General features: G+C 43.4%; 1 protein-coding gene across 1 annotated transcript in view; it reads left to right on the top strand.

Moving 5' to 3' along the window:
- Positions 1-13151, top strand: part of pdzrn4 (PDZ domain containing ring finger 4) — a 462929-nt gene that overhangs the window by 401007 nt on the left and 48771 nt on the right. The window contains exons 4-5 of the mRNA XM_078568472.1: positions 7188-7441; positions 11823-11925. Coding sequence (XP_078424598.1) covers positions 7188-7441; positions 11823-11925 — 357 coding nt within the window. The remainder of the gene's footprint in view (positions 1-7187; positions 7442-11822; positions 11926-13151) is intronic.

Genomic DNA, 13151 nt, shown 5'->3' with positions numbered 1-13151 from the left:
GTAATAAAATGTGCTGAAACACTTTTAAAAAAAAGGATCAGTGGAAACAGTGACATTTAGGAGCGGTTAATGAAGGATTGTATTGAAAAGATAAGTTTGCAGATTTTTGAAGGAGGAAAAGGTGTAACAAGGTGGAAGAGTTGAGGAAGAGGATATCAGAATATGTGGGAGTGATGGCTGAAGGCTCATCATTTTTTAATAAGGAGGAAGCTGTGAGGTAATGAAATAAGAAGCAAGTTGTATTTTGTCTTTATTTAATGTGTTTTTGAGGGAGATAAATAAAATTAACATGCGCACACAAACTTAATAGGACAGAACTTTTCAAAGCCTATAGTGACTTTACACTTTTTATTAGCAATTGACATTCTGCTGATTGCTGCCTTGGGGCCTACTCGTTCCACTGCTTATTGCCAGGTAATTAACTGGGAAAGAAATGAGAAATGAACACAGCAAGTTGGAAAGGTTATTAACCAAGATGTGGGAAACCTGAACATGCTAATGAGTGAGGGAGTGTCAGTGAGAAGCTGGTAGAACATGAGACACAGAGGAAAAATGAAGTTAAGCTTTAAAAAAAAAATCATGCAATGGATCCATTAGTACAGGTACTGTTCAGTGTGGAACTGAACCCAGAAAATAGGGAGGGTCCCACCTTTTCTCTGGTGGTAAACTCAGCTTTGAGTTCAAAGGCTGAGACTTGTGCATGTTTCAGCGGTGTGCTGAGGGATGAGATGTTAAACCACAGTCCCGTCTGGCTCTCTGCAGGAGTACTGCAATTTTTGGAAGTTCCATTCTTTGGCTGGGACTTAAAATCGGTGTCTTGAATGCTTATTGCAGTGATTTAAGGTGGATGGCGTAGATTCCCCCATCATGATTTGAAGAAGAGCAGCGACCTTTCCAGCCATCCTGGCCATCACTTGCCCAAAAACACCAAAAATAGGTTGGCTGCCTGGCCATTTGTATGATCTTACTGCGTGCAAATTGCCTATTGCATTCGCTACACTTCAAAGTGATTTATTGTTTTTGAAGCATCTTGAGGGCCCTGTCCCTCCCTATCTCTGTAAACTCCTTTAGCCCTGCAACCTTGCAGCCTCCTTTCACATCCCCGATTTTCATCCATCCATCAGTTGTGGCTAGGCCTTCAGCTGCCTAGGCCCTAAGCTCTGGAATTTGCTCCATAAATCTCTCCGCCTCTCTACCTCGCTTCTCTCCTTTGAAAGACTACCTGAAACCTACCGACTTGCCAAACTCTTGGAAGTCGGTTGACCCCCCCCCCCTGTCTTGCACTTCACCCACCTTGAGCTGCATCTCCCACCTGTCAGTCTTCCCCATGGCAATGAGATCAGCTTACACAGCAACTGCTTCCTCTGATGAAGAATAAAAGAAGCAGCAACACCAACAGCAGCCGCCCTCTCCTCAGCTACATGCCCCTCCACAGGGCAGAGAGGATGAACACAGAGGTCTGGCTCCAAGGAGGCGAGGCCCTCAACATATGGAGTCTAAAGGCAGAGGATCAGTGCCCTTGATCTGATCACCGGGGACCTCCGGTTCCTGGAAACGACCTCCTTCCCAGTGGAGCGGGTGGGCGCACATTGACAATGGCTGCCAAGGTGGCTACCTGTCAACAAGGAGAGAAGGCAGAGAGCTATGAGTGTTTAGAAATGGCTTGTGAGGACAGGAGAAAAGGACATAATTTATGGAGAGTACTTGTGGAACATGGGTGTGAAACGGCAGAAGGTGAAGGATGAGTGTGAATGCTGGCTGTTCAGATGGGGATATGAACAAGTGCCTGGAAAGAGGGGAACGAGTGCAGCTTTTCTGAGGAGTGCTGTGCAGGAGAATGCTGGGGGTTAGCACCTAAAAGTGTTATGTTCCTGAGGCCCTGGATCCTCCTCAAGCACTTTCTCCAAGTTAGAGGTTTCTCCTACTGTTGTATTCTTTGGCCTCTTCCATCGGTAACCTGCTTGGTTTGAGAAGCTCTCCTTGGGAAAGATTAGCCCACAGTAGCCACTCAGGTCCCCACTCCATTCCTATGGGGTTGCAGCAGCCTCAAGAGTCCCTATCTCATCAAGTATTTTTGACCCTGCTAAGGCCCCTGTAATTAGAAAACCTCCCTTTGACAGATTCGGTATGTCATGCCACCTGCCCTCCCTTTCTGGTCGGGAACTCAGAAGCGATATTAATGCCGCAGCTTAAGAGCCTTGGCAAAGCCCACATCAGCAGCAACCAGGTCCCCCACCCACTGTAGGCCCCGCCATTTCACCAGGACATAAAACTTGAAAATCCTACCCATGGTGTCTTTTCTAAGAGACTCGTCTTTGCACGTGAGCATGAACAGCAAGTTTTAGCAGCTATTCAACAATCAAAGACATCACACCAAATGCCACTTCTGTACACATACTCATTCACTCACACACTCATATGGAGCATAAACACAGGCACAGACCAATTGGACAGAATGACCTGTTTCTGTGCTGTAGTAATCCCATGTAACACTGTGCAAGTCACAATTAAAACTGGGAACTTGGTCTGATTTCCCTTTCTCTATCCTCAGGGCACTAAACCTAATAGAAATCAGTACAGGCTGAGAATTGAAGCAGGGTCTTTCTATTCTGTATGGCTTAGTGTAACACCTTTCCCATGAGGCCATTAAAGGAATTTCATGTCTGACAGGTCAGGGCAAAATGAACAAATCAATTCTACTCTTGTCACACCTAGGCCTTTGACACTGGAAGGGCTGTAATGTTTACCTCGCTCACTGACAGTCTCTTGTTACTGAACTCTTAGTGTTTCTTTTAATGTAAAGTATCATGTGGATAGTTTTGTAAAGTATAACAGGAACCCCATAATATTGTCAACCTAACCAGAACATTTGACCACCTGGGCCAACATTCCTGCAGACCGCTCGCTCCCTACCACTATCATGGAAGAACCATTCCCACAGAAGCTGCAGTGGCTCAAAGAAAAGGCCCATCACCAACTACTCAGGGCACCTTGCGGTCGGCAATAACTGCAACCTTGTCTGAACTGCCCATATCCTGAGAGGACAGAGAGAGTAAAACTGCTTCATCAAAGAGTTTCTTGTGTGAGTGAGTGATCAAAATCTATCATTTCAAAATAAATTTTGGGGATGATTTAACTAAAAGTTCTGTGTGATTCCTAAAGGGGTTAATTTTCATCAGCAATTCACAGTATATCTAGAAAGAATTTGGATTGATATTGTGCCTTCACATTCAGTCACTGTTGTTTAATGCTGTAGCTTTTCGAACACAGAAGATGCCACAGTCACTATAAGATGAAGAACCCATGTGTTTGTTTTCACTAGTGTTAGTTAAGGGATTAATTTTTGGCTCGGACATTAGATGAATTCCCTGTCCTTACTTGAATATTGCCATGGGATCTTACATCCACCTGAATGGGCAAATAGTTGAACATCTCATCCAGAACATAGTTCGTAAAACATTCCCTCAGTACTCCATTGAAGTGCCAGAATAGATCACATACTCAAGTTCCAGAGTGAGACTTGAACCTAAAACTCTCTGACTCCTAGGCAAGAGTGTGACCAACAAAGTCAAACAGACAAGAAGAATAGAATTGAATCAGTGAGCAACACAAGGGGGTTGTGGGACCAGGAGGAGAGTGGCCCAAACGATGGGAAAGGTGGGGATGTGGGAGGGATATCTAGGGTATAGATCCCATTTGTCTGTAGGGGGCTTGCTCCATATGCCAAATGGCACCAAATTAATGTAAAGTATTAATCAGCATTTAGGACTCCCTTATACAAAATAAAAACAGAAAATGCTTGAAATACACATCAGGTCTGGAAGCAGTTGTTAGAAGATGTAAAACACCTTCTAACTTCTGGGTAACTATAGTAAAGACTCAGACCAACCACACAGGACTGTCTCCACCCCCGCCCCCCACACCCGACCTCTGACTGACTCCACCACTACCCCCCCACCCCCACCGGACCCCCAACCCCACCTCACCCCCACCCCCATAAGCTCTCCACTTATCTTAGACACTTGCCTTCTCCCGGCCTGTCAATTTCTCTGGCCCTTTAAACTTACTTGCTTTATGGCAGCAAGTGCTGTAAAAAAGGGGGTGTGGCCCCCTTGCATCCTCCGGAGCTGTGCTTCGCTGGGGCCTGCGAGGAGTCTTTCGATGCAGACCCCAAGCAGCTCCGGCGAATGGAAGGGTCAGCGTCATTTCAAGATCAGGTAAATGGACATTTATTTCTTCTATTTCCTGCAGGCCAGCAATTTGCGACTCTTAGTTGGAAGTTACGGCCCAATGTTTCAGGCTGACGACCTCCCATCAGGTTAAAGATCACAGACCTGAAACATTAACTCTGTTTCTTTCTCCACAAATACTGCCAACCCTGCTGAGTATTCCCACCCTCTCTGTTCTCACTGCAGATGCTGGAATTCTGAAATATATCGCTTTTGTTTTCAAAGTCTCCTGTTTGAATCCGACTGTTTGGCTGCCATCTATTCTTGAAATCCCAGCTTTCTGGTCTTGGCTGAACAATCGGATTGGGATCAGGGGTTAGGGAAGAGTCGGAAGGTGAGGGCATCTCTCCCAGACCCTTCAGTTCACTTCACGCTAACAAAACCTGCAAAGCTATTGGGTGTCTGCTCGTTTTCTCCAGCAAAGTATATTTTGGGATTGGCGGTGGCGGTGGTGGTGGGCAGGCTGCTGCAATTCAAGAGGGCAGTGAAAACAATGAAGAGTTTGTATAAAGAAAATTATTTGGAGCATTAAAATGTGCTTTACGCAGGATCAGTTGTAAAATCTATGCCATGCTCCGTTGTCACAGAGGAGAAAGGGATGTGTTTTGCACTTGGCGTAGGCACATTGGTGAGTCTGTTTGTGTGGTAGTCAGCAAAAGTGAAGCCCAAGGGAAAATAACCAGTTTTACAATCACATAATCAGCACTTTGTGTTGTACACTCCATGCTTGATACAATGTGCTTTTGTGCCTCTTCGATATAACGGTTGTCTGCTTTGTATCTTGGCATGCATAATAAAACTGTTTTGACAAGGAGCAATACTGAGCCCGTAATGCTGATTGTGGTGGAAAGCAGCCAGTGTGAGGACTATTACTTCCAAATTGCAATTTGCCCGCATAGCTTCCAAATGGTTAATGTCCTCCCTCAGATTATATATTTTCCCCACTGCAAATTCTTCGCACAAATCAGTGGGGAATGGCGATATCTCCCTCATTTGAATGTAACACTATTGTGGCTCAACTCCAAAAATGCATTTCAGCTAGTTACTTCAGATGAGAGTTCAGTTCCCAACATCTGGCATATATTTACCAGGAAATCAAAGAGGGGAAAGAACCATTACGCAGACGATACATCAAGGATGGAAGTAATACCGTCTACATCTGTAAAACTATATGTTTTATTATTCATGGGGTGTGCGCGGATTAATTAACCCATCTGGCACACTACAATTATTCTAACACCCTGCTAACCATCTGAGAGAACCTTCTTGTCAGTCAGACTTGACCATTCAATGTGATGGAAGAATAGCAGGGTTGGCAGTAACATGTGGCAGGGCTCAGTGGTGACTCTCTTGCCTGAGTCAGAAGTTGTATATTCAAACCCTACTCCATAGCTGTAAGCACGTAATCGAAGACGATATTCCAGTGTAGTAGCACTGAGGGAGTGTTGCACAGTTGGGGGTACTGCTTTTCAGATGAGACATTAAACCAAAGCCCCTTCTGCCACCTTGTGGATGTAAAAGATCCCATGATACTATTCAGAGAAGAGCAGGAGCGTTCTTCCTGAGCAACATTTATCTCCCAAACAACACCTTAAAAAAATGATGATCTGGTCATTATCTCAGTGCTGTTTGTGGGACCTTGCTGTGTGCAATTTGACTGTCAAGGTCCCGAAATTACCATTGTGACTACTTCAAACGTACTTCATTGGCTGTCAATCACTGTGGGACATCCTGAGGTAGGAAAAAGTGCTACTTAAATGCAAGTTTGTTTTTTTCTTGCTGTATTTAGTACCATAAGTCAATTAATGTAATACAAGTAACAGGGCTACTAATATAAGCAGAGTCATGGCATAGATTATATTTAAAGGGACACTATCAAGGTTCCTAATGCCATGAATACGTGCAAAGCCCCAGCACGGATCCACGTTCAGTTTTCTGTTCACTGGCCTTATCTAGGGTGGTGTTGGTGTGCCTCGGCTACAAAGGTGAAAATCAGCCACAGAACTCAATTTTGATTGCCATCCATTGTCCCTCTGCTGACCTCTGGCTATTGGGTGAAGCTAGTATCAGTCCTGCCTGGGATGCTTTCTGCTACACGATAGCAACTTGCATTTATATAGTGCCTTTTAAGTAGTGAAATGTGCCAGGATACTTCACAGGAGCATTATTGGATAAAATTTGACATAACCGATGAATGAAACATTAGGACAGGTGGCCAAACGCTTATGGTTTAAGCAATGTCTTAAATGATGAGAGGTGAAGAGATCAGGAGAGTGAATTCCAGAGCTTGGGATCAAGACAGCTGCAGGAACATCTGCCAATAGTGAAGGAAGTGGGGGACGCACAAGAGGCCAGAATCGGAAGAGAGCAGAGTTCTTGGAGGGTTGTAGGGCTGAAGAAAGTTACAGAGGGGCAAAAATACGGAGGCCTATTGTTAAGTAGCCAGCCTAGGCTGACTCTAGATTTAACCCTAAAGAATGACATTTGGTGAGGGAATAGAAGTCAGTAGGTGCCTGTGGAAGTCTGTTCCAACATCTTTAAAAGAGGTGAGAAACAAAGCTGCCAAGAATATTTTGTTGTAGAGAAAACTGATGAGATTAAACAAAAGCACCCAACCTGCTGACAACCACTTACAGTCCCATAATTAACTTGATCGCTGTCTCTTTAACATTCGGAAGGTGCATTCGAGCTCACATGTTTAAAGATGTCCCGAAGATTCCCAAAATTTGCAGTCTGTGGCACCACTGCGTAACCTGATTTTTTTTTTAAAAACTCTCTCATCTGTTTCCCCCATTGTTTCATCACATTAGTTTAGAATTTACTTTCCCTTTCCATGGTAGGCTTTTGGCTCTGGTTCTAATGTTCTGGGTAAGGTGAAAAAACTTGTCGTGGTGTATAGAAGTGTGACCTCATTTGTTCCTGGAGAGGGTGAGGTAATGAAATGTTCTACTTTTGCAGGTCAATGGGAAGGATCTATCGAAAGCCACACATGAGGAGGCAGTGGAAGCTTTCCGAAATGCCAGGGACCCAATTGTTGTGCAAGTTCTGCGGAGAACTCCCATCACAAAGAACCATGGCAGTTCCCAGGAGGTTCCGCTTATGGATGCTACCACACAGACAGAAATTACTTTTGAGCACATCATGGCTCTTTCCAAGTTGAGGTCGTCTTCACCTCCAGTACCTGATATCTGCCCATATTTGTTATCAGACAGGTACAACACAGCCTCTCTCCCGTTTGTACAATCACTGTAGTTGTTTAGGAAATGGTACAGCGCTTTAACTAAGTTCTGTTTGTTCTCATGTGATCTTATCTTTACTTAGAAATTATGTTTACTGCATTGAAGAAGGAAATTCAGCCAGTGCTAGATCTTCAACTGGACTGTCTGCTTTAATTCCATCTTCTTGCCATTCCCACTACTCTTTCATATTTTTTACTTTAAAATCCCTTTAAACTATTAGTCTCTGCTTCAATAGCCTCTTGTTGTAAAGCATTACATGTTCCTCTGTGTGAAAAGCTTTACCTACAACTTCCCCATAGGTCCTCTGATAATCATCACCCTATCTCCCTTTATTGCTGATTCATCAGCAGCGATGATTCTTTCACTATTTAGCCTCTCAAGACCATCCATAATTTTTAAATCTCTATTGGATTCACCCTTAACCTTCTCTGTTCTAATGTCCAAATTTGTCACCCATTTCTTCTTGACTATATCTCTCATTCCTGGCTGCCATTGCAGAGTCACAAACAAAAGGTAGAAGGGTTGTTGGTGGTTGTGATACTAGTAATAATAAAAATAGGTGATCCTTTTTTCAATATTTATTTTTTATTTTTTAATATATATTATTTTCCCCACCTATTTCTATTATTATTTTTAAAATTTATTTCCATTCATTGTTTTATCCCCACCTTTTAGCCTGTTTTGATCTTTTCCCCCCACCGTCCCCTCCCCCTACCCCATCCCCACTAGGGCCATCTATCACTTGCTCATTCTGCTTTCTACTGTTAATGTCACCATTAGCACATCCTTTAGCCAGTATCACCACCATCAACACCCCTTGACCTTTTCTTTATGAAATCTTTTGCAATCTCTCCTTTGCCTCCACCTATCACTAGCCTTCTATCCAGCTTCACCTGTCCCACCCCCCCTTAAACAGTATATATTTCACCACATTTCTACTTCTCTTTAGTTCTGAAGAAGAGTCATACGTGCTCGAAACGTTAACTCTGTCTTTCTCTCCACAGATGCTGTCAGACCTGTTGAGTTTTTCCAGCAATTTTTGTTTTTGTTTCCGATTTCCAACATCCGCAGTATTTTGCTTTTATCTTATTGCAGGTTCACTGTACTCTTTCAATGGCACTTGTATAACAGAGTGCCCAAATGTATATGCAATGCTCCCAATTTGAGCTGAATTAACTTTATATACAAATTCCTTGCCTCTAATCCCCTCGCCCCAATGTATAAAAGACAAAAAGGCAACTGGAATTTTATGTCCCTGTTTTTTATTTAATATTGTCTGCACCCCAGCTCTCTTCTTCCATTCAGCTAAGTGCTTTGAAATTCAGGAGGTACTTCCTTTCACTGTTTTTTTTCTCCCCTAAAATCAACATTTGGCTTCATCTATCATGCATCTATCCATTCCTCTTACCTGTAAGTCCCCACCTCTTACTTGACCACCGCTTCTTGCAATCTCTTGCACACTTCACACTTTCTCATGTCCCCGAATTTGATACCATTAACTTCAAACTCATTCCACTTCTCTGCCAATTCCATACCCTTTATTATTGGATGTAAAGAAGGTATAGATATTGATAGAGGAAATCTGTGCTCTGCCCCAGTTTGTCCTCCCTTAATTCAAAAGGAGGGAAGATTGTTCAGAGGCACCTCTAACGTGCAGACACTGCTTTATGGCTCCCTGTCATATAGCCTCTGGTTGAAGATATTCCTGACACATTACACTAACACAGCACCCTTGGATTGAAAATGGGCATTACTTGGTCCCCATCTTTTTGGCTCAGGCTGGCTTAAAACTGGGACCACGAGAAGGCAGAATTTAGACGTCCTCAGTAGCAGGGCATGGGATTCACGTTATCAGGTGCAAGTCACCATGATATATGCATTAAACTCAACTGCAGAAGGGCATTCCCATTGCACCAATATGATTCATTTTTGCATTTCCTACCCCAGAGCCCCAATGTCAATGTGGACGGGGAAGGAGTGGGATAGTGTGGGGGAAAACCTGGCAGGCTGGGGATGCAGAGCCCTTGCTAATCCTCAATTAAATAACATGCTGCAGTCTCCCACCCAGCAACAGGCAATGAGAGCTCCTGGTTACTGGAGGGAGGAAGCCTCCCTGGGGGTGGGTGTAGGTTTGGTGGGGGGGATGTCAGTCTACGATGTAATGGATCCAACTTTCTCACCATCCTTTTATCTGCCAGGTTTCCATGGCCCATTAGTTAAAAATGAAAAGCCTGCCAAAACAAAGACACAGACTCTTTTAAAAGCTGTTAATGACTGACCTGTCTCCAGCGAGCTGATTGGTTGCCCCCCCTCCCCCTCCCCCACCCCCACAACCTCACCCTCCTCTACATCTGTTAAAACAGAACTTGGGTGGTTTGGAGGTGGCTTTGACATTTTTAAAATTTCAGCTCGACCATGTTTTTGGGAGTCAGAAATGAGGCTATTTTAATTCTATTTCTCTTTTCACAGAAGCTGTTTGTCCTGCTGAGCGTTTCCACCATTTTCTGTTTATATTTCAGATTTCCAGCATCCGCGGTATTTCGCTTTTGATCTGAAAAGATGTTTTATCTGTTGTAATGTATTGGGGGGGAGGCGGGTCTGTGTAGGAAGCCCAATAGGACACTGTGGGGTGGGGGGCAGGAGCAAGGGGTGCGGGGGAACGGAAATTACCAGTGGCATGATATGGCTTCACTTTAATATATCAGAAAGAATTCTGTCTTGGAATCAGGTGGCACCTATATAACAGAGACTTGGAGTCAAAGTACTTACTCTTACTAGATGAATGGGGTGTGTGGGTTTATGAGATTAACACTCTCTAATGAAGGTTATGTACAATCACATTGGGGACATGATAAGAAAAGCAAAAGGCGTACAGGACTGAGGGAGAGGAGACCTAAAAAAAAAAACAATTCAGCACCCAATCCCTTCTGGGGACATTGTGGCATCAAACTGAGGATATTGGGACTGATTTGTATGTCGCGCTGCATCTTCATGTTGTCTATTTCTTTCTTTTGTTTTTCCATTTCACTGGGTTTGTAATGAATGTGCTGGAGGCACCATTGACTGCTGAGCTGTAAATGTAGATGATTTAGCCATCCATGCACTTCAAACTATTTCAAATGCTGCTGTTTAAATGCTGTAAATTTAAATTGTTCAAAGTCCAAATATGTTTGAGTAGAAATTATCGTTATATCCTGCAAGGTGTAAGATATTCATTTAAATGTAAAGCATTTGCAATCTTATTTTAGGAAGCAAATTTTGTACATAGATTCAAGTTCTCAACAGTAGCACTGACAAATGATTCTATAAAAGGAAATGTGCTTACATTTGCTGCATTGGATTGATCAGAGATCCAGCTGATTGAATCCATTCCTTCTCCACTTGCCTTTCTGAGAGAGCTGCTGGGGAAATGGTGGGTCCACCTGACATGCCCGCGGAATCCCCACATCTCATTACTTCCTGAAGGTGGCAATTCTTCCACTGTTTCAGTTTTTAAAAGTGCCCCAGTGGATAGCGCTCTCACCTCTTCAGACAAAAGGTCATGGGTTCAAGCTCCATTACAGAAACTTGGGCACAAAATCTAGACTGGCACTTCAGTACAGGACCGAGGGAGTGCTAACTTATTGCAGGGCCGTCCTTTGGACGAGACCTGGAATCAAAACCCTGTCAGACGGATGCAAAAGCTCTTATGGTACTATTCTAAGAGGTGCAGGGGAGTTCTCCCAACATCCTGGCCAAAATATAGCCCTCAACTGAAACCAGCAAAAAAAACAAGAGGATTATTTAGACATTTGTTTTGCTGTTGTTGGTGGGATCTTGCTGTGCACAAATTGCTGACTCTGTTTTCCTACATTACAGAAGTGACTTCACTTAAAAAGGTCTTAATTGGCTGTGAAGCACTTTGGGAAATCATTGAACTGTAATAAGTGCTATGTAAAAGCAAGTTATTTTTCCTGCAAGGTGGGTACAGGAAACAATTGGAATTATTTTGACACACTACACTCTGATATATATAGAGGTTTGATGTTAGCCAACATTCATTCTATGGACTGCTATTTCTTGTGTATTTTAAAATCTATCCTTGAAAAAGAAATGTTTTAAGGGTTGAGGGGGAAAAAGGCAGGAGCATGAGACTAATTGGATGAATCTTTTAAAAAGCCAGCACAGGCATGATGGGCTGAACGGCCCCCTTCATGCCCTATGATTCCCTTTTAATGTAAGTAAACCTCAGTAGGGAGCAGAACTATTAATACTGTCCATCAGAATCACCATGAACATCAGAAAAGGATGTATTCAACACCTCCATTTCCACTGCATGCACTCATTCTACTTCTCCTTGCATCTTCCCTCACAGCTGTCACTCTCTCCATCCCATGGCCCATGACTACTATGAAGGCAGTGATTACCTTCCCAACTTGGCACACGATGCGGACCGAGCTGATGAGCTGGAATATGAGGTAAGGCAGTAAAACATGTGGAAAGAGGAAAAAATTGACAAGATTGTTGACTCTGTCTCCAAGTACTTTTTAACTACCTTTTAATGGAGCTCTAGCGCCATTAGTGGGAGCTCTCAGCAATCTAACTCCCCACGTCAAATTGATTGCAACTCAAAAAAAAAAGTGAGTCATCACAAAATCAGCTGGATTCTGTAAGACTTTTATTATTACAGTATTTGGCCCACCTCCTAAAAGACTGAGGCCCAGATTTTTTGCCATAGTGCACAGCCTCTCAGGTCATGGTGACAATAGTGGAAGTGGCTGAACATTGTAAGTCCTGCCCACCCCACCCCCCCCCCCCCAGCCCCCACTGAATACAGCAGTTCCCATGTAAGCAGGGGTGGGGAATGGGGGCAGGCAAGTTCCATGCATACATCCTTTACAGAGGCAGCCAGCCATTAATTCATCAGCTGCCTCCATTCAAGTGGGATGTTGGCGCCCTTAGCGTGTGAAACCCAAAGTGGGCAGTTTAGACCTGATAACAGCAGGTCTGAAATTTGTGGATTTGTTTGGATAGTTACCTTTGGAGTGGTAAGTTACCCCTTTGGTTCTAGCCCTGGGACACCTCTGGGGGTGGTCAGGCACCCTTTGGAATTGTTAAAAGTAGGCATAGATGTGTGTAAATTCATTACTGTCAAGTTAATTGGAACTGTCAACAGTCCTATCAAAATCAACTGTCAAAACCGTCGGAAGCACCTGTCAAAGGGACCTGGCAAAACTGTCAGAAGCATCAAGAACTGTCAAAAGCACCTGTCAAAGGGATCCGTCAAAAGGATGAAGAGTACATATCAACGGGAGCTGTCAAGCTGTCAAGCCATTTAAAGTGCTGCCCTTTAAATCTAAAAAAATGTCTGGGATGTTGAAAACAAAAATTACTTGGTATTTTGCTCTGTTGACATAAGCCAGAAGGCTTCAATTACTGCATTACTGCTACATGACTGATTTCACAACATTCATTATCACAATAGGGTGTCTGCTCTTTTACCATTTGACTGACAAGTACAAGTGGTTATAGATTCTTTGATGTGGGACAATGAATTCCAGAGCTTGTTGTTATAAGGCATTGTGTACTTAAATGTTTATTATAAGACATTATTTAGTTGAAGGAATGTAAAGGCAGTAAAAGGTTTTAGTGAATGAGTATTTTTCAATATAGTGAAGTCTGCATTAGATGGAAGGGGTCATCA

This window comes from Cetorhinus maximus, chromosome 22 (genome assembly GCF_964194155.1).
Source record: "Cetorhinus maximus chromosome 22, sCetMax3.hap1.1, whole genome shotgun sequence".
NCBI classification, from domain to species: Eukaryota; Metazoa; Chordata; class Chondrichthyes; order Lamniformes; family Cetorhinidae; genus Cetorhinus; species Cetorhinus maximus.
This window is presented reverse-complemented; position numbering and strand designations above follow the sequence as displayed.